Source organism: Stigmatopora argus, chromosome 4, assembly GCF_051989625.1.
Source record: "Stigmatopora argus isolate UIUO_Sarg chromosome 4, RoL_Sarg_1.0, whole genome shotgun sequence".
Classification (NCBI taxonomy): domain Eukaryota; kingdom Metazoa; phylum Chordata; class Actinopteri; order Syngnathiformes; family Syngnathidae; genus Stigmatopora; species Stigmatopora argus.
The window spans coordinates 10,620,152-10,642,017 of NC_135390.1; the positions used below are offsets into that span (position 1 = coordinate 10,620,152).

The window sequence follows — 21,866 nt, forward strand, 5'->3', positions numbered from 1 at the left end:
AATAGTTATAAACATACATTTTATAAATTAATGTGATGTAAATGAAGCTACGAAGTACGATGACACATAAAATAATTTCGAATAATATATTAAACATAGATGAATGTGGTCCAGATTGACCAAAAAAAAATACTAATTACAAGAAAGAAAAACAGCAAATTTCACTCATTGACTGCCATTGACACTTAGATCACATATCAACAAAAAAAACATTACATTATCTATATCAACCTGACAAAATGAATTACTAAAAGTCAATATTGACCAAATAAATACGTAATATTATTTTCCCTTTTTACGTTTACGTTATGAAGGTTACCATGTGAGCCATCTACTGACGAATCCCGGAACTCGAATCACGTGTGCAAAATGACGTCACGCCTGCGTCTCCCTCATGGCGGAAGTCGACAAGGGTGAACCGGTTTCCATCGAAAGTCATTTAAATCATCTAGTACGCATTATTTCAGCATAACCGGACAGGAACATGTTTTAAGTATGTTTACGGCAAATAACTAAGGGCTATTGGTAAGCTTCGTTTTTATCTCCCTCATTGGTCACCAACTGTATATTGTACTGTACTGTACTTATGTTACGTATACTTTTTCAGCCCTTGTCATATCGAAGATGGCGAGGAGCCTGTCACGATTATTGACGGGTTACCAGCACCTTGTGTCATCTCCATCCTTGTACCCTAACGTCTGCCCTTCTTTCGCCTGGCTGTCATTTAGAAGCAGCTTTGTGCGGACCATGGTGGTATGTACACTTTATTAGAATGGATGACTTTATTGTTGTTGTATGGTGCAGATAAAATGCATATTAGGGATGGGCTTTCTCTGTTGGACTGATTATATCATAATCGTGTGTACATATCAGTCAGTAAGCAATGCCTTTAACGACCATCCCATCATAAAAAATAGGTAAATGAACCTAATTCTAGTATGCATTATGGCTTTGGCACACATTTCCCCCAAATTATCTCAAGGTTCATAGTAATGTACAGTCATACCTCTACTCACATCTTTCATACAAAATTGGGACACTTTGACCAATTTGAAAGGGTTTAGTTGGTAATTGTGTGAGGACCGTGGAATGAATTGGAGAATTTATACATATAAAGTTCACCTCCACTTACAACATTTTCAAGTTACAAAAAATGGTCTGGAACCAATTATTTTCCTAAGTAGAGGTACCACTGTATAGCGATCTGTCATTATCTCATCACACATGATAAGATCAGGACATGGACTAATAAGTATTTTATGCATGCTAGTATTTTGCATCCCTGGGATTTTACACATTTAGCAATATATTATGCATGAAGAGATGGACTTTGTAACATTACCTTCTCTCTTTTCTCCTCCAGGCACTGCCATTCTCATTTAGCCTCAAGCCTCGAGACTTCAGCCTGCCCAATTCATCATGGAGTGCAGAAATGATGCGCTTGTATGACTACTACAACATCCAATGTGATGAGGTGGAAAATGAAGCTGGGGAGAAGCAGCGAGGACCCTGGCGTAGAGTGCCCAGCTATAATCGCACCCTCAAGTATGCCACGGGTAATATATAGTAACATGTACCGTCAACAGCCATGTCTTGATAAATGCGCAATTCATCACAATCTGGATGGAGCTAATGACTTCATGATGACATTTCTTCTGTTCTCAGGAGGAGCTTATCTAAGCAAACTCATCCAGTCCAAAAATCGACTTTTTACACGCAGCATCAAAACTACTGGAGCAGCGTTTGAGTATGTTATATTTATTAACAAAGAAGAGAAAAGGACTGTTTGCATTTTTCAGGCTGGACATTTATTGGAAGGCCCGCCAGGGTGAGTTGTAATGCATTGAATTTCATAAATTTGTTGAAATTATCATTTGTGTTAAGACTTTAGCCACAAATTTAAAAAAAATCTAGAGATGTTTACATGAAACATGTTTCTAATAATATTGTATAAATTTAGAAGGAGGAGGAAAAAGTGTACATAGCACCATGGTCCGCACAAATTAAACTTATTTATTGATTACTTATTTTTCTGTTTGTTGTTGTTATTTGTGCACTATGTGGCAAAATATTTAAATATCATTATAGTTGACAATAAAAGCATTGAATTCAATTCAATTACTGTTTTTTGTATTCACACAGGATCTTTCTGTGAATTCCATTTTCTTTATTTTAACTACTGAATTGATGTGCAGATATTTCTTTAGCTTTGAAAAATTGCAATATAACTCAGATTTACATTAACGTTTTTCTTTCATGATACTTTTTGTGCAACATTTTGACAACTACTCAGTATTTTTTTTAAATTAATTTTACTATTTTAAACACTTTCATTGCAGTGTGTTTCTTGCTACTCCCTGCCATACTGTACATATTTGGAATTTAGAAAGGAAAACTGACCAATTGAAAATATGCGTGTATTTTCCAGGCATGTCCACGGGGGGGCAATCGCAACTATGATTGATTCAGTAACAGGCGCCCATGCAGCTTTCACTTCTGGAGCAGTGATGACTGCCAACCTCACTATTAATTACCGCAGGTGAAATATACACTACTAATACTGTACTCCAAATTGCAGTATTTTGTCCGGCTATCATCATGTATATTTACATGTATATGTTAATTAATATGTGTTGTCCTTTTCTTAAATGAAACTCATTATGTAGTACTTCATTGTAATGGTTAGTTGCACTGTCGTGTTGTGATTGACATTATATTTATTTATTTATTTAACTAATAATGATTTTTTTTTTTGCAAAGCCCCATCCCATTGGGAAGTACAGTGTTAATTGAGTCTTCCCTTGATAACAAGGAAGGCAGAAAAACATTCATTTCCTGTAAAGTGACAAGCACTGATGGCTCTAAGCTGCACACAGAGGCAACAGGTACCATTATTCACAATTTTTTAATCATACGTGTTAATTATTCAATTTCCTTAATGCTGTTGTTGTTTTTTCTCTTTGTAGCACTCTTCCTGTCCATCAAAGTGAGCCAGTTATTGGGAATGTGACAAAAAACACATTTCTACAAGTGGAGGCCTTGCTAGTGTTTCTCTGAATGGGGTATTATTTTATTTATAAGCATTTAGAAGTTTATTGGCCAAGTTCTTTTTGAGCGTAGTTTCTATACGTGTGATTTGGTGACAAGTGGCAGACACGTTGACCTCCTAATCTGTAGATATGACACGTAGCACTGTATAGTTATTATGTTAAAAATGGACTACCTCAGATTTGACCAACAACATTATATATATAAGAAATATTTTAACTAAAGTACTACTGAGTGCAGTGAATACTTCAAATTTCACCTATCAGTATGAGTTATTTTCCGCAAGAGAAAGCTAAGTTTGCAAATGTGTGACTTATTTATAAATTAAGAAGAGAAAAGTGTCAAAGAAACAACAATGCAACTAAGCAGAGGTTTCCATTGTGCTTCTACAGACGCCGTTTGTGTTGCACAATTCACAAGGTTTTGCACAATTTATTAGGCACAAAAACACGCTTATTTCAACGCAGGCGGTTGTGTGGTTTGTCGGTCTTATGGGGCCCCCTCACGTCTTTAACCTCAGTTGTACGCAGTTGGAAAAGCTACCTTGCGATCTTCAAATATGGTCACATTATGTGTATTGAGGCTCATGTGGTCAAGTGTGTAGAAGCGAAAGAAGTGCAGCTTGTTGCTTTTGGTTAAAAACTCTTTATCACACTCACCCAGAGCTGAAAGCAATATTATTTGCTCACCTCTTTTTGGTTTTACTTTGGAGTGTGGTATTTAAGATTGAAAGTGTTGCTTACACATTCAACAATAATGTATTTGTTGAATTTATTTAGGTAGGTTTTGTTTTTGGAATTTTTAAAAATGGGAATCTATTCAGTTTTGTAGAATTTTAAAATTAGTTGATTGTATACTAATCATCTTGGAGTAGTGGTGTGACGAGAGATTTTTTGAGGGGATGTGGGAGCAAAAGGGAGGAAACCGGAGTACCCGTAGAAAACCCACGCACGCCCAGGGAGACTGCAAATTCCACACAGTGAGGACCCACTTGGGATCGAACCCTCGACCCCAGAACTGAGAGGCCGACACGCTAACTACTTCAACTGCGGGCCACCCTCATTCAGTCTTCCTAAATTGGACGCCTATCATCGTCAATGGTAGCAACCACTTGCAATATCAATTGTTAACTTTTGAATAGCTGTGCACTGAAGTGACCTGTTGGAATACTGTTTCTATTCTTTTGTTTACTTTTTGGGGATCAAACCTTTGTAATTGCAACATCAGCTTTATGTACGATGCAGTGCAATTTGACATACAGCACTGAAACCTATAACACCAATAAACACTTCCGAAAATCAGATGCAATTGTATGTGCATGTGTGTAAATGTTAATTTCATAATTAACGGTCGATTTGGATTATCTATTCAGCCAAGCAGCATGGCATTATAGTTCCTAACCGGCCCATTCTCAAACAGAACATGACCCGATGCCATTACGTAAGAGCCGGTGACGTAACTCGAGTCATGCCGACTCGGTACCGCGAGGCGTTCTTGGAAGGACCCCAGGGAGGGCGACTATCCTCGGACCGCCGCTCCGACCACACCGGGGTAAGTGAAGCAACGGTCCAAAAGGACCGAATTTGCTACGAAGGCAGGAAGGCGCCGAGAAATGGCAGCGCGTCTTTTAAAACGTCTGCGTCGGACTGCAGGTACCTTTATGATTTAGAACACCTTCAAAATGTCCATTTTAATAAACGGAAGTTCGGAATGGCCGTGTGTTTGTGCGCATGCGCAGGTCACGCTGGTGTTTGGAGTAAAGTGTGATGGATTATGATTCATTTGAAACACCTGTTGGCAATTCCATCAGTAGAGGTACATTTTTGTTTTATCCAGACTATTTTTTTTACATTACACACTTTTTTCATTAACCCGCTGGCAATTGATTCACTTTTTTTTGCATTGTAGGGTAAATACATATACCTTCAATTATGGGGGTTACACAATTTAATTAAAACCACGTCAAATTAAGGGATTTTATAAAACATTACAACTCAACTGGATGGTCTCAAATACTATTTTCATCCAGGGAATTTGTATTACTGTTTTCTTACAGGTAAACTGGAGAGGTATGTCGTGGGGTGTATTTCACAAACCAGATTTAATTAAAAATTAGGCTCTATCTATTGACTGCATTAAGTGAAATTCACATAGTTTGATCAAAAACATATTTTTTGGTCAGGTAGTTGCACAAACCAATTTTACCTGAAGATAGACATGTTCATTTTCAGTGTCGAACATCTAGCTTCAGATCAGGATTCTGTGCAATCACCTGACAAAATATAATATAATATTTTTGTGTGTGACTTGACACAATAAGTTTTACCAAACTTTATTCTATGAAATGGTATGTCCTTTTGTCAAGAATCTTGTTAATGAATGTGCAATATTACTGTGTAGAAAATGAAATATACATCGGGAGTTGACCATTTTAACCGCATAGATGTAATAAGACGAAAAATAGGAAATAATTTCCCACAAAGTGGCCTGAAATGTAAAAAAGTTAAAGAATTGCATTAGATGTATTACATCATGTCGTAGCTTCCATGTTTTGCTCTTTTAGTCTCATCTTTCTTTCTAACATCCTCGAGTCCTCTTCATCCCAGAAACACGTCTTGTCCCACTCCCCTTGAGTAGGTTAAAAATGGCAATAATCTGCAGTAATCTGCAGGGATTAGCCCTCATTTTTAGTTTTAGTTTTTTGCTCAATAGTTTTCTATTCCAAGCTTTACTGAAATACATATGCATTCTTTTGAGGAGATGCTAAATGTTTCTCTGCCAGAGAAAACAGATTTGCTCTTTATTGTACCAACATTGGCCAGAACTACTTGAGGAACTTCAACAAACATGCTTAATCTGATAATGGTTTATAGCCGTTTGACTAGCGGTTTATCACATTATTTTTTCGCTGTTGCCAAAAATAATACAACGTCACACATACAAGGGAATTTAAAAGATGACATTTAAACATTATAATTTATAACTTGGGTTGCACAGTATATCTATATCACGTGTTCAGTTATTGCGAATTCACTACTTAGTGATTTTTTCCGCTATTAATTATTTAAAAAAACATATATATTTTTTTAAAGTTTGTAAAAATGTGAAAATCCATGCTGAAACTCGTAAACGGAGGCCACTCTTGCTCGTAGGACTCAGCACTGAAGAAGAAGAAAAATTATAATAGGGATGACCCTACTTCGCGATTTTTCTATTATAGCGACCATGTCTGGTCTTCATTTACAGCGGTATTCAAAGCACTATTACTTTATATTAATCCCAGTTTAGCCACTCCCAAAAGAACTCCAACGCGCTGCGAGCAGGGTTCGAACCTGCGCGGGAAGATCCCATTGGATTTCAAGTCCAACGCCTTAACCACTCGGCCATCGCAGCTGTGCGTGTACTCATAGGTACAAATGACTAGACAGTAGAGGGCACTCTTGCTGTGGAACGGGACGTGTGAGGCTTCATCTGGGGTATATATTTTCAGTCGTAATTTGATGATTTTCATGTATTTTTTAGCCCACTATTATTATGCGACAGTTTTCCCCCAAGTTGCCAACCTTATTGTTCTGTTTCACTGCTATTGTGACTGGAGGGCTCGTTTCCTCCTCCTAGTCCAAATGGATTGGACGTCTATTGCCGTCAACGGCAGCCAATGAGTCGATACTCATTTATAAATACGTAAAAAAACGAGATTTGTACTTGCTTACTTCTTTTTAACAAATTCAAGTTGGCCCTTGCATCCTTTAATTTTTCTCCATGGAAAAAAAGTTTGGACGCCCTGTATCTAAATGATCAGTTATCCATAACTACTAAAATAATCTTTATATACTGTTGCACCGTCATTAACATTACATTAACAAATAACTACAGTGTGTGTTTGTCTTCCTCAGGAGAGTGGTCCCAGAAGACTCATATGAGTAAGTGCAACCATGTGTGTTTGGGGGTGCGCATGTAGGTGTGTGTGTGTGTGTGGTAAAGGCTGTGCTCGAGCTAGATATTTTTGCATGCAATGTGGTTAACGTCTTAGCAAGGGAAGGTATCGATTGCACCTGTTTAGAAGTTCACTGAAAATAACGACACACCGTTGGAGTTGAGCCATTAGCGACATGGCGGGTGCCTGTGCTCCATCTGTGTTTCCATGCTCACAAACAAACACACACATCTGACTGCACAACACACTGATAGCATCTCTATATTGTCTATCGCCTTCTTAGGTTGAACATTTGCCACCACAATACACCTGTATTTGTTATCAAACACACAATGCTACATGTACCAGGGTACCCGCTGCCTCACCGACTGTGTCAAGTCGGGCAATGATGGGGGAAATATTCCATAAATGTGTATATTTAGTGACTTCAGTGCAGCTGTATTATTTTATCGCAGAATTGAGCGTTTTTTTTAAAGCATATAGTCCAGGTGCTTGTCATCTTTCCTTCCTATAGCACAGGGGTCGGGAACCTTTTTGACAGAGAGAGCCTTAAACAATTCATACTTTCAAATATTATGGCTTGAGAGCCATACAAAGAATTTAAAAGTAAACATACATGAAAATATGTGCATTTTTAAAATTCATTCCACCACTTTTAAAGTACAAAAGGTCTCCTATTGGTGCGTTTGGGAATCAACTCTCACTGACGGTTTCCATATTTTTAACTCACAGGTTAGTGGAGAGCCATATGCACCCATCAAAAGAGCCACAAATGGCTCCTGAGCCATAGGTTCCCTACCCCTGCTCTAGCAAATGATGTGTACACAGTGAAATACTAGGTGAAATTTTACAAAAAAATATGAAAAACGATTTCAAAATATCGTAATTTTCAGTCTATAGGTCTCTACTTTTTCCTCCCGTGTTGAAACCTGCGGCTCATGGTCCAGTGTGTTTTACTTATGGATGTTTACATGTTAATGAGCGGCATGTGTTTTTAGTGTAAATATTTGTATTGCAGGATATACCCGATTCTGATTCCCGGCTGTGTTTCACCAATACCACGTTTAAAAAAATAATCGGTGACCCTCATCACATTTGTTTGGCTAAAATGGTAATTGAAAAAATGTCTTGGAATGCACTTGGTAAAGATCTTGTCAGTCCCTCGATAGCGTGTTTTGTTTTTTTGAGGAGGTTGCTATAATATCTACTGTAATCGACGTCTTACCAGCATCACTGTGTTCGAACGCAGGTTTCACTGTATATTTTTTCAGATGTAATTATAGCAAAGGGTGCGAGTGGTTAGCGCGTCGGCCTCTCGGGTCTTGGGTTCAAATCCAGGATCAGTCCACCTGTGTGGAGTTTGCATGTTCTTCCCGGTCCTGTGTGGGTTTCCTCTGGGTACTCTGGTTTGCTCCCACATTCCTAAAACATGCATGGTAGGCTGATTGGACACTCTAAATTGCCCCTAGTGTGAGTGTGCATGGTTGTCCTTTGTCTCCTTGTGCCCTGCGATTGGCTGGCCACCAATTCAGGGTGTTGTCCCCCGCCTCTGGCCCGGAGACAGCTGGGATAGGCTCCGGCACCCCCGCGACCCTACTGAGAATAAAGCAGTTCAGAAAATTAGATGAGATAATTATAACTAAATGTTTGTTACCTTACATTTGCATAAGAGAGACAGTTTAGTAGTACAGTGGAATGGGATTACTATATCAGTACAAAATATTATATTCATACATAGTTTCAAAATGATTCATGCATTTTAACCTTTCAAAGAACTCCAAAAGGTCTTGTTCCACCAACACGTTCGTGTAAGGTATCTGATTATTTTAACAATATATCACTTTTTTTCCACATCAATGTGAGTGAAACTTGAAAAAAAAGTTTTTTTTCTTGACACGCATTGCCGTGAGAAAGTGGTGAAGGATGGCAACAACAAAGCTTTGAGGAAAAAGTCCCTTTTATAAATGTTGGGGGGAGAGGAGTGGAGGGGGGAGTCCCATTTATTTGTCTTTGCTCCCTCACAAAAATACACCCCACACACATATATAACACACACACACACTTAGAGGTGAATTGCGGCACCACCAAAAATACCCAACCTGCCTCACTCAATAGGAGGAAGAGGTCGTCAGATTTGGGGAGAGAAAAATTGTGTTTGTGTAAGTGGAACAAACGTCTGTGACAAGTGCAGGAGTGAAGATGATGCGAGGTAGGCATTTTGTAGTTTCCATGTGAGAAGGTAAAAAAAAGAAACAAAAAAAAACAATAGGATCCCTTATGGCAGTAGCGGAGTTTAGAAGGTTTTCACTGCACTGTATGATATGATTTTAAATATCTTATCTTATTCTCCCTATTGCTAGTTCAAGAATTTAATTTTCATTAAGGTTGTTTTAGTTTATCGTAGTCTTATGTTCATTTTTTAAATGTGTATATATATATATATATATATATATATATTTCAGCAACACGCTTATTTATTTATTTATTAACTTATTTATTTACCTATTTATTTATGTCTAAAATAACTTTTCCTGTGTCTGTATTCTCACCCTCTTGCTACTGTGACAGTGAAATTTCCCAAATACGGGATGAATAGTTATCTAATCTGATATAATCTAATCTAATTTTATGTCCTTTGAGGTCAGAGTGGTTTGAAAAAATATAAACGCCTAAGGTTTCAAACCTACCGCATTGATACTAATCCCTACCCCTATATTTTTATATTTGTATTTCCTGCAAGCACATTTATGTAGAAATATGAGACCTATGTGTTAAATTGCCCCCAAAATTGCCAATTTGATTACATCATCACAATAATGAATTGCAGTCAGTCAGTGTCAAGCGAATTGTCTTCACTTTCTATTACACATTTACTTTAGTAATGCGTATTCAAAGATGAGGTCCATATAAAAATTATTCCTGTGGTGAGGGTATTGTGACATTGGTTCTTGCCCAGTTTCTCGTGTCTTTTTAATGAGAACATAGATTCATGGACATATGCAATAAAAAACAAACAAAACAAAAAACAGAAAATGAGCTTTAAAACTGCACGATGCAACATCTCTCAGTATGATGGTATATACTCCATTATAGGACCACAAATGTATTTATTTTACGGAATGAGTGCCGCTTTGGCGGAGTCAATCAAAACTGAGCATCGTTATCTTTCTTTATCACTTTTTTTTAATCTCTTTAGATTGTACCTAATGTTTTATCTGGTAAATCTAGTTCCCAAGTACCATAAGAAATATAGATATTATTGCAAAAAAAAAAAAATAGACCCAGTCAAATATATTAGCCAACAGCCAACAGACTTAGAATGCATTGCTGAATTAGGGGATTCCTATGTAGATTCTATTGTATTTTTATCTGAAAGGGTTTCCTCTGTCTTGCTAAAAGTGTTGACATCAAAGCGCACAGAGTTGCACATGACACATTTTTTTTTACAAAAAAAGATAAACAAGCATTTGTGAATGTCAAAACATTACTGCTTTCCAAACTTGTCTGTCCCTTTAAAGGAGTCTCACTTTGAATGAACTTGAAAACTTTTTTTTGTATTGTGTAGTGTACCACAGATTTGTATATAGAAATGATTAACATGCTCGCCAAAATTTAATCCCGCTGCTTGTACCAAATAAAACATAAAAAGATCAATCAAATCAAATCATAGATTATTGCAAAATCAAGTCAAATCAAATTGCCAGAACCCTGAAAAATGTTTTAAAATCAAATTTCCAGTTTAACTTCCACCGAAAGTAGATTTTCAAGTTCACCTAATATTGTTTTAAAATAATCCTTAACTTTATATGTGGTTCTGTTAATTAGTGTCTTAGTTGAAAAAAGGGTAGTTGTGTAAAGATCTCATCTTATCTCATCTCATTTTCTGAACCGCTTTATGCTCATTATGGTCACAGGGGGTGCTGGAGCCTATCCCAGCTGACTCCGGGCCAGATGCGGGGGCCACCCTGAATCGGTGGCCAGCCAATCGCACAAAGAGACGGACAAATATTCACGCTCACACTCATACCTAAGGGCAATTTAGAGTGTCCAATCAGGCTACCATGCATGTTTTTGGAATGTGGGAGGAAACCGGTGTACCCAGAGGAAACCCACACCGGCCCGGGGACAACATGCAAACTCCACACAGGTGGATGTCACCTGGATTTGAACCCAGGACCCCAGAGCTGTGAGGCCAACATGCTAACCACTCGCTCCACCGGGCCAGCTTGTGTAAAGATATAAGATATATTTTATAGTAGTGCCGTACCCCCAATGATATTAATAGAAACTGATTCCTTTGCATTTAAATTGAGTGGATCTCATTCATTTGATTCATTCTTTTTACTGCGTATCCCTAAAAAAATAGTACTGTAAATTAGAAATTACTTGAGGGCTTTTTTAAATTTCAATACCTACAGAGTACTCTAAAAAGGGGAAATTAATTTCTATAGCGTAGGCTCTAGGAAACATAATCCTATATCCTCAGGTTGCCACTTCCTGGAAATACTGGCTTTTTGGCCTTTTCTTTTTTATTACACAGCTGAAAATTGAAGTTCTGATTTTTATCTATTTAACAAAAAAATTAAACACAGACAAAGACTTGCATAGTCTTTGTACCACATGTAGTTTTAAAGTAAACTTTTTTTGTGGAAGTAATAAAAGCCTACGTGACACATATTGCTTTCGATTGTTCTGAATCATTCTTTGTACTTAAAAGAATGCAAAATATTTTCGTTTTGTTGCCTTTTTTCTTTATCGGAATTGACACTTCACTGAAACATTGCTCTGTTAGTTCTAAAAGCAAAATTTTCAGTTGTCCTCCTCAAACGGTTTGCTTTTAACAATGCAGCTCTGAAACAATTCCAAATGACTGAAAAATGCAAAATTTCGATACGCCTTTGTTCTTTGTTTGTGACCATTTTCAAAAATTCAGTCAAAGACAAATATGAGACATTTTTTTTTAGCAGTAATTCGTTTATTTTGTCTGTTTTGAAGATATTCCCATTGTGATTAAATGGAGATTATTTTTGGGGCAAAAATCGCTAGTGTCTAAAAATTAAAGGGTGTTTTTCCAATTTAGTATATAAGTATTTTAAACTTGTTTGTGCCTAGTGTGGGTGTTGTCAAATTTATTAAATGTTTTTTCAACCTCTTGCCGAAGACCAATTTCCGTCACAGGAAAGTTGAGGTTTTTTTTGTCCATTTTACAGTGCAAGAACAGATTGCTGACAAGTGTTTTTTCTCTGATGCAGACCACCAAAGCTGATGCCCCTCATACACACAAACAAACACTTACACACACATGAAAGAGTTGTGCAAAGTGAGCGTGATATAATCTTCATTTCGGTTCCTTCCTTCTGTTCATATTCTCAAAAAAACCCTCAAATAAAGAAAAGAAAATAGCATTGTGTGCAGTTTTTGCGTCGTTCAAAAAGTTTGTACAAATAAGGATTTTAAAAAAATCTTTTATTACATTATGCGATCTCAATTCTTTTCACATTTTCATTTCCTATTTGTTAAATATTTTTTATAAATAATGAATACTCATTTTTTGTATGAATTAATTCAACTATGCAAGGAATGTATACAAAGAACCATAACTCACATTTTTTCAAGGTATACATTAATTCATTTCCAGAAGCACTTATCCTCACAAGTGTCGTGGTGGTGCTGGAGCCAATCCCAGCCAACTATGGGCAGTAGGCGGGGACACCCTGAATGACTTGAGTATTTTATCTTCTGTTCATTAAAAATAGTCATACGTACAATTTGAGCAGTGAGTCCATTCAAGATCATTTCATCTACAAAAATGAAAAAGTGCCATTTTAAATAAAACATTGAGTATTCAAAGCCCGATTTTGTGCTAAAACACTCCAATCTGACTTCATTTAAGTTCCATTCGTCGGCAAAATCAGTCCAATTGTCTTGCGTACAAAGTTTCGGAAGACTTTTTGTAGTGTGCGTGATTGCTAATGTGTGAACAGTGAAAGGTTGCGGGTCACGATGGATTTCCTGTTGTTTTGAGGTTAACAATCACAACTGAAATTACGTGAAAGTAATGCCGCTGATTTAAACCACTCTTTTCCTTCTGTTTCTATCCCTTCGCCTTTTTCCATGTCTTTTTAGCGACTTTTGCTTCTACGTTTTTGCTAGATCACAGTAAGATCATGCTTATAAATATTCATTCATTCATTTTCTGAACTGCTTATTCTCACGAGGGTCGCGGGGGGTGCTTGAGCCTATCCCAGCTAACTATGCCCTGGCACTGTGCCGGGTCGCCTGCATATAAATGTTGGGGAAAAATATCACATAAAATCATTTCAACAAAAGGGAAATCATCCCTGATTGTGAAAAGGTTCCCCACCCCCGATCTAAATTACGATGTGGTTGCAGGGTTGTCCTCGAGTGTTAAGTATGGTACCAGGAAAGAAGGGCACACACTGACACACTAACACATAGACTGCCTGACACAGTTTGACACGACTGGAATCAAATCAACGAAGCGGCTCGTCTTTTTTTGCTCTTGGTGGAGGAGAAATCATTAGATTAGATTAGATTAGATTAGATAATTTTATTCATCCGTATTCGGGAAATTTCATTGTCCCAGTAGCAAGAGGGTGAGAATACATACACAGGAAAATACATTTTAAAAATAAATAAATAAATAAATAGGTTATAAATAAGTTAATAAATAAATAAGAAATAAATACATACATAAATAAATATAAATAAATATCAATAAATGTATACATAAATTAATAGATACATATAAATAAATAAATATATAAATTAATGTTGATCAGAACAGATTTAATTCTTACAGAGACAGCGATCACTACCAGAGACCACGTGTCAAACCGATTCCGCAAAGGGCCGCAGTGGGTCCTGGTCTTTGTTCCAACCGATCCAGTGCCGACATTTTAACCAATCAGGTGTATTCTAGAATAAGTAGCACCTGACTTTAACTAACTGATTACACTTGCAAAAGGTATCCTCTTGTTGAGTTGGAATGAAAACCTGCACCCACTGCGGCCCTTTGAGGACCGGTTTGACACCCCTGCCTAAGACCCTTCACCCTTGTTTGAGCATGTATCTAATTGTAGTCGTTTAAAAAAAATCACATTTATTCTCAGATAAGCCTGGGCGCTTTGTTTCCTGTTGTATCATCACTGGGACCATCAAGACATAATGTCAGTCTTGTAAAGACTAAAGAAGAGCTACTTTGCTGAATGCTGTTTCTCGGACACATTTTTTTTCTTCTGATTAAAGTACAATAGAAATGACCCAGATTTCAAGAGCATGTTGAGGTTAAGCGCATTTAGGGCAGATGGCCATTACTGGCAATACTGCAGGAAAAGAGCATTACTGGCAGACATGTCCTCGATGAGCGAGACAGAGAAGGACTGCATGACAAAGACCCAACTTGAGAATCAAGTCGACCACTTGAAAAGATTTTGAGGTTTCACACCTCCACATTTGTCGGCTCACGTCGTTTCTCATTTCCATCTCCTCACAAGAAACCCATGTCTATTTGATGGCATTTCGGTCATTTTGGTCATTATTAGTGATAGCGATACAAAAACTGGCTTGTCCTTTCACACTAGTTTATGTCGATGGGGGAAATACAGGGCATTTGACATAGTGGGACAATTTTGCATTTTTTAAGTTTGACATTTTATGCTGTTTTTTCCATCTATGAATTGCTACATTTTTCCTCCGCTCTGAACCCTGTGGCTTTTACTCATGGATGGTTTATACAATAAATAGTATACATTCTGAAATATTGTATTTGAACGAATGTGATAATGGATTGCAAAACTATTTATGTATGAATGAAATTCCTCGTTTACATCCGCAAATATTTTGTGCAACTGCCATTCACATAAAGTTCATTTATACTATACTATACTAGTTTAAGGAATTCTATTCCATGTTACCATTGTATTCAAATCTTTTAACAATAAACATTTTGTGTCTGTCTCATCAGCCCAGATTGAAGTTATCCCTTGCAAGATCTGCGGAGATAAATCCTCTGGGGTACATTATGGAGTCATCACATGTGAAGGCTGCAAGGTATGACAGACATGAAATTTCCTGCATGTATAGGAAAAAATGTATTACATAATCTTGCTTATCTGTGAGGTTGACGCGCTAACCACTCGCCCACCGAGTCGCACCGTCAAAAAAGTGCCTAGAGGTTCACTCACCTGACTTTGGTGCGTGGACTCGGTTTCCGCTGGCGGCGGTATGATTGTCAATGCGAATGGTTGTCTGTCTCTGTGTGCCCTACGCCTGACTGGCGACTAGTCTAGGGTGTAGTCTGACTTTCGCCCCAAGTCGGCTGGGATAGGCTCCAGTCACGAAGATCTGCGGTACGGAAGATTAAAAAAAATCTTTTGCATTCTGAAGCAAATTTTATCTACACAGATACTTATACAGTATACATAGTTATCCCTCGAATATCGTGGATAATGTAGACCAGACATGGCCGCGATATTCAAAAAAATGCTAAGTAGGATTACCTTATTATTACTACACATCACTAGATTAGATTTGATAACTTTATTCATCCCGTATGTACTTGGGAAATTCACTGTGGCAGTAGCAAGAGGGTGAGAATACAGACACAGGAAAATACATTTTAGACATAAATAAATAGGTAATAAATAAGTAAATAAATCAAAAAGTGTGTTGCATGAAATACACACACACATATATATATATATATATATATATATATATATATATATATATATATATATACACTACGCATGTACACACAAGTACAATTATCAAGTGTATTTATTAAATATTACAGAAATATGTATTAGAGACAGAGCGGTACATGGGAAACACAACCCTCTTGTGGCAACTGTGCTAACCACTCTTCTTCTGTTGCCATTCCTGTCATGCTTTAGGGATTTTTCCGGCGTAGCCAACTGCCCACAGTGTCCTATTCCTGTTCCCGGCAGAGTAACTGTATCATCGACCGGTCCAGTCGCAACCGCTGCCAACACTGCCGTCTACAAAAGTGCTTGGCCCAAGGCATGAGCAGAGATGGTGAGGCACCGAAACAAACGGAAGGACCCACAAATGCACCTCTGAAATTTCTAGTAAATCATTTTTGTGAACCAACGGAATCTCTTACTTTTCTACTTTTCTCTTTTTGTGATGTGGGAGGAAACCGCCAACAACCCATATTATAGTTATTAGCGCTATTATAGTAATTAAGCATTGCCTTATTTGTAAAAACATATTTTTAGATTTATAAATACAATTATAAATTGATACAATGTTAATAAAAACTCAATTATTGAAATTAAAATAACTAAAAATAAAAGTACACACTTGTCAGGGCCCAAAGTAACACTCCAAAGTGGATTTTTTTCAAAATTGCATGCAATGACGGCAAAACATGTCGATCTCATTTAAACTTTAAAGACTCACCGTGAATACTGTTTCAGTGGCCATTGATGCCATCCCTCCTAGGAAAGATGGATTGGACGTCCAGAAACGGCAACCAATAAAAACGACGGCCCTGTAAGGGTTTAAATTAAATCATGATCCATGCATTCAAATTGTTAACTAAGATCCTCAAAAATACCCAGCGCGATTGAAGCTTTGCCTCAAATTTGGTGATTTCTGTGGGTGATGTTTAGTCTGATGAGCATTTGGAAGGTGTAAAGTTCCTATTTGCCCAATCAGGGTGTTTAAATAAGAATATTTCTTTCTGTAATGTCAAATGTGAGCCTATAAAGTCATTTTTTCAATCAAAGCCAACATATATTAGATTAGATAACTTTATTCATCCCGTATTCGGGAAATTTCACTGTCACAGTAGCAAGAGGGTGAGAATACAGACACAGGAAAAGACATTTTAGACATAAATAAATAGGTAATAAAGAAGTTAATAAATAAAAAAATAAAAATACTATATATATAAATATATAGATATAGATATATGCCCTGATTTGACTCAAATTATTTAGTCATTTTTATTAAATATGGTTTCTCATTATCTTGTTTTTATTGCAGGTGGTTCTGAAATGCATCCTTTACAATAAACAGCACATTTTGACATGAGGTTAACATTGTTATTACTTTCAGCTGTGAAATTTGGCCGGATGTCCAAGCGCCAGCGGGACTCTCTCATTGCTGAAGTGGAACGCCATCGGCTGCAACAGCACCAGCAGCTCCAAGTGGACCCCCAGTCAGCATTGTCTTACCACCAAAAAGAGCGCCAAGACGGTTCCCCGCAGCTCCTTCAGCCCATGACGTCAGCCTACGCTTACAATAGGGAGTCCGAGCTGTTGTCCTTCAATTCGTCCGATGTTCACCCCTACCTGCTGTGCTCCACAAACCAGCCACAAGAGTCTGATTTAATCTACACAAGCTCTGCTGTATCACCTCTGTCCAGAGCTCACATGAAGGGGGATGCCATGGGACACTCTGATATTAGAGGTGAGTGCCTTCCTGCGTAAATGCATTTTCTTGTTTTTGTTGGCAGTCATCAGAATTATTTACACATTCCTCAAACCCTCATTCATATATTGTTATATGCTATAGTGTTTTTTTTAAAGTGGTATGAATCCTGAAAACGTAAAAGCAATTTTATTTATTGAAATAAAAACAAATAAAACAGTTGCACATCATGATTATAAAATGTTTCTTCTCTTTATGATGAGTGCATCTTTGCTACATAAGGTATGATATATATATATATATATATATATATATATATATATATATACATATATATATATATATATATACTATATATATACATATATATATATATATATATATATATATATATATATATATATACTATATATATACATATATATATATATATATATATATATATATATATATATATATATATATATATATATATATAGCAGTTTTGGATTCCCCACTTAAATATAGCTTTAAAGAAATGTTCCCCTGTGTCTTCTTATTTTTTGTTCTCTCACTCTTACACTAGAATTGGACTCAAGACAGTCCTCTCATGACCCAATGGTAATTCATCCCTACAGTCCACCAGAAGATCTTCGTGGCCCTTTTCTTCACTCTCTGCGCAATATAGGTGAACTATACGGTTGGCTACAAGTTCTTTTTTCATTTTTCCTATATAAATTAACACATGGCCAATTCGCGTAGTATTTACCATTGGTTGTAACTCGATTTGTAATGAGATTTTTTATTTGGGATTTTAAAAAGTCCCCTATCTGACAGCAATTTAGGTAATTTCACTCACATGATGACTAAACTATCAAAATGAAACCAACCTACGGTTGAACATGTCATTGTCAACAACGACATTTATCACACATTCTATACTTGACCACGCAAAATTGTGAATCGGCTAACAACTGTGGAATAAACTCAAAGAAAAATACAAAATCTTAACTTTTTAACATAAAAAAAACTAAACTCATGTTTGATGTTTATTACAATGTTTGGATGGTTGCTGTGCAATCTATGTGTCCAAAGCAATGTATCATCCTTCTCAGGGCTTTCCCAATTTTTGTTCAGATGAGCTGTGTGACAGCATTGTGTGCTCCAACAACGATACCTGTCACTACCGGGCAGAGGAGCTGCAGGCGCTGAAGTGGAAAGTGTTCGGCAGGGATGAGATCCAAGCCTACCAGACCAAAGTAAATAAATAAATCTTGACGTGAAGGGCTCTCTTCAAGCTAAATACTAACTGAATATTTTAAAGGCCAGAGGCCGCAGCCACAAAACCAAGCAGGAAACTGCATATTGAAGCTTTTCATAATGTTCCACTCTTCTCTCTCTCTCAGTTGTTTTAGACTAGAACGACAGTAAAACCCAATGTGTGCCCCAAAATTGGTGTGCTGATTATTAATTCAGTTGGGGGTTTTTACGGAGGGTTAAGATGTTTGACATTTATCTGACTTCAGACAGTAGATGAAATGTGGCAGCACTGTGCGGTCCGGCTGACCGATGCCGTGCAGTACGTGGTGGAGTTTGCAAAACACATCCCCGGATTCCGTCTGCTCAGTCAGAATGATCAAATCGCTCTCCTCAAAACTGGTAAGTTCACCTTTCATTTCTAACATGACTTGAAATTTAAAGTCGGACTTTTGTTTCAGGTTCCATGGAAGTCGTTCTGGTGAGGATGAGTCGCTTTTTCAACACGGAGAACAACACTGTCTTCTTTGACGGAAAATTTGCTGGAATTGAAGTCTTCAAATCTTTGGGTGAGGCTCCTTCCACGGTATCGCACTTCTGAAAATCTTGGTCGAGTACTACATTGTTTTTTTTTCCTGCAGCGTGCCCTGACTTAGTCGCGGCAGTGTTCGACTTTGCTCACAGTTTGTGTGCTTTGAAGCTAACCGATCAGCAGGTGGCGCTCTTCAATGCTCTCGTCTTGATTAATGCAGGTGAAACAATTCCCTAACTCATTTTTATTATGGCTACTATTAACACATTATCGTTTTTGCTTTACCTTGTCAAAAAGTTGTTTCTCACCAAAAGAAAGAAATACAAGACTATATGAAATGAAATCTCAAGCAGATCACCAAATTTGACACGAACACTACATGACACTTAAAACCATAGATCACCATTTTATTTTTTACCGCATTGATAGCTTCAAATATATTGGACATCCAGTAGTGACGAACTAATTAAAATTTATTGCAGAAGGATATTGGATTCCACACAATTGGATATCTATTTTCATTTGGAAAAGGGCGACGTGTGATACTTTTTTAGGGTGACGTGCATAGGTGGCGGTCATCTTGGGTTGGGCGACCAGCAGTTGGGAACTCATCTCTCTCCTCTCATTTTCTGAACCGCTTTATCCTCACTAGGGTCGCGGGGGGTGCTGGAGCCTATCCCAGCTGACTCCGGGCCAGAGGCGGTGGCCAGCCAATCACAGGGCACAAGGAGACGGACAACCATTTACGCTTACATTCATAACTAGGGGAAATTTAGAGTGTCCAATCAGCTTACCATGCATGTTTTTGGAATGTGGGAGGAAACCGGAGTACGCAGAGGAAACCCACGCAGGCCTGGGGAGAACATGCAAACTCCACACAAATGGACATGACCTGGATTTGAACCCTGGACCCCAGAGCTGTGAGGCCGACGCGCTAACCACTCGCTTCACCGGGCCGCCTACTAATATTATGTCTTTAAAAAAATAATCATTCATCGTTTGGATTGCCGCCGGCAGAATTGTATTTTATATATATATAACAATGCCATTTTTGAAGTCGCTGAGGTGTTCACCAGGACCACAACAACCACCATTGCGTATTATGAGCGTAATCCTATTGTCACCCTGTTGAAGAGATTGACTATTACAGTCACAGACTGCCCCCATGTGTTTTTTTGCCAACACTGTAAAATCGACACAACTTGTTAGTCAGCAACAACCACTGAGACTTTATGACATACCTGTATAATGTGACTTTAACCCTTTTTCCATTACTGTGCAGATCGTCCATGCCTGGAGGACAAAGGCAGAGTGCAGGGTGTGCAAAGAAGTGTGGAGTTAGGTCTAACGCACATTCTGCACAGAGACAATCGGGACGGTTTAATGCATAAGGTACCACACAGACTGCGATGGATTGATTTAAGTACACATTAAATGTATGATTATTATTTCAGCTGTACCAAAGAATGTCCATGTTGCGTTCGCTGTGCAATCTGCACACAGAGAAGCTGCGCTGGTTCAGTCAACGCTACCCGCTCACCGCTCACGCCCTTTTCCCTCCACTCTACAAGGAGCTCTTTGCTTCTGAGGCCGAGTTGATGATGCTGCCGGGAGACACACACTGACGACACCCAAGACGATGAGATCCTATTCAATAATTACAAAAATAGGTAAATATGGCTTATAGCTCAGAAAAAACCCTGAAATATTCAACAGTTCAATCTCAGCCCAATATATAGATTTCACACGGTACTCGGTCTTTTGGTCGCCCGGAAGGTTATTGATAATTACCATTTAAATCGTTGCTCAAATTCCCTAAATACAAACTGTGAATTATTATTTAGTCATACTTAATGCCCTATTAATTATTAGGCTAAAGAAAAGCTCAAAATTTCCCGTAATTTTAGTGTGTTTTGTTGGAGAACTTGTTAAGACCCTGACGGACGTAGCTTCTTAAAGGGACAACACATGTACATACAAACTCTTATACACTCACACGTCGGCTCAGTGAAACTGCTCATGGCCATTGTTGGCTTTTATTGATGCGTAGACCGTGTTGTTTTACCTTGTTTTGTCCCCGGTCTTTTGGTCGACGGTCTTTTGGTCGACGGTCTTTTGGTCGCCGGTCTTTTGGTCGCCCCGACCGCGACAACGGACGACCAAAAGACCGGCGACCAAAAGACCGGGGACCAAAAGACGGCGACCAAAAGACCGGCGACCAAACAACCGCACACGGACATCACACGTATCGACTTAGAGAATCCTATTAGGAAGACGTCCTAAACTCGCACAAGCACAACATGCAAATTCCGTACTTGAATGCTGGAGCTAGATTACAAATGCAGAACCTCACCTGCTGACCATAAACTGTTACCCAAATATACCCATAATTCTACAGATGAAAGCCAGCCAAAGTGTTTTTATTTATTAAACTGCAATTATGGTTAAAGGCCTCTTTAGGAAGCACCATTACCAAAAAGAAGAGGGTAATTGAAATCCCCTGGCTTAAATCAATGCCCCCCACCCATAGACACACCACCACTATAAATTTACTGGCCATGGTACTGGTCACCAAATGCCTAGTGTATTTATATAATAAACTGTATAAATGACCTTCATGTGAAAAATCATCACAAAAGCATGCCAATGGTGAATACGTATACTGTAGATGCCAGAACATAAAAATTACTA

At 37.9% G+C, this 21,866-nt stretch overlaps 2 protein-coding genes and 1 non-coding gene across 4 annotated transcripts; 2 read left to right on the forward strand and 1 right to left on the reverse strand.

Annotated features, from left to right (window-relative positions):
* Window positions 1-144: 144 nt before the first annotated feature.
* them4 (thioesterase superfamily member 4) lies at window positions 145-4,332 on the forward strand. The gene is made up of 7 exons (XM_077599488.1): window positions 145-525; window positions 608-753; window positions 1,364-1,556; window positions 1,666-1,828; window positions 2,429-2,539; window positions 2,761-2,885; window positions 2,967-4,332. Exons 2-7 carry the CDS (start codon window positions 625-627, stop codon window positions 3,008-3,010), a joined length of 765 nt encoding a protein of 254 aa, XP_077455614.1. The 5' UTR covers window positions 145-525; window positions 608-624; the 3' UTR covers window positions 3,011-4,332.
* Window positions 4,333-4,561: 229 nt separating this feature from the next.
* rorc (RAR-related orphan receptor C) lies at window positions 4,562-21,201 on the forward strand. 2 transcript variants are annotated; one of them, XM_077598545.1, is made up of 13 exons: window positions 4,562-4,700; window positions 4,787-4,863; window positions 6,945-6,971; window positions 14,973-15,058; window positions 15,904-16,045; window positions 17,093-17,446; window positions 17,973-18,074; window positions 18,524-18,645; window positions 18,913-19,045; window positions 19,105-19,212; window positions 19,285-19,395; window positions 20,458-20,567; window positions 20,630-21,201. In XM_077598545.1, exons 2-13 carry the CDS (start codon window positions 4,815-4,817, stop codon window positions 20,798-20,800), a joined length of 1,515 nt encoding a protein of 504 aa, XP_077454671.1. In that variant the 5' UTR covers window positions 4,562-4,700; window positions 4,787-4,814; the 3' UTR covers window positions 20,801-21,201. The 2 variants fall into 2 exon arrangements, with proteins under 2 accessions (XP_077454671.1, XP_077454672.1); XM_077598546.1 differs by lacking the exons at window positions 4,562-4,700; window positions 4,787-4,863; window positions 6,945-6,971 and adding an exon at window positions 9,048-9,194.
* trnas-uga (transfer RNA serine (anticodon UGA)) lies at window positions 6,360-6,441 on the reverse strand. Its single transcript has one exon. It is a non-coding gene; the product is annotated as a tRNA-Ser (tRNA).
* Window positions 21,202-21,866: the final 665 nt, after the last annotated feature.

Bases quoted from the DNA above. Each gene is read 5' to 3' on its own strand.
- rorc (XM_077598545.1), top strand. From the start codon at position 4,815: ATGGATTATGATTCATTTGAAACACCTGTTGGCAATTCCATCAGTAGA. The intron at 15,059-15,903 runs GTATGACAGACA...GTCATGCTTTAG, and splicing joins TCACATGTGAAGGCTGCAAG to GGATTTTTCCGGCGTAGCCA. The intron at 18,646-18,912 runs GTAAATAAATAA...ATCTGACTTCAG, and splicing joins TCCAAGCCTACCAGACCAAA to ACAGTAGATGAAATGTGGCA.
- them4 (XM_077599488.1), top strand. From the start codon at position 625: ATGGCGAGGAGCCTGTCACGATTATTGACGGGTTACCAGCACCTTGTG. The intron at 1,557-1,665 runs GTAATATATAGT...TTCTGTTCTCAG, and splicing joins CACCCTCAAGTATGCCACGG to GAGGAGCTTATCTAAGCAAA. The intron at 2,540-2,760 runs GTGAAATATACA...TTTTTTGCAAAG, and splicing joins CTCACTATTAATTACCGCAG to CCCCATCCCATTGGGAAGTA.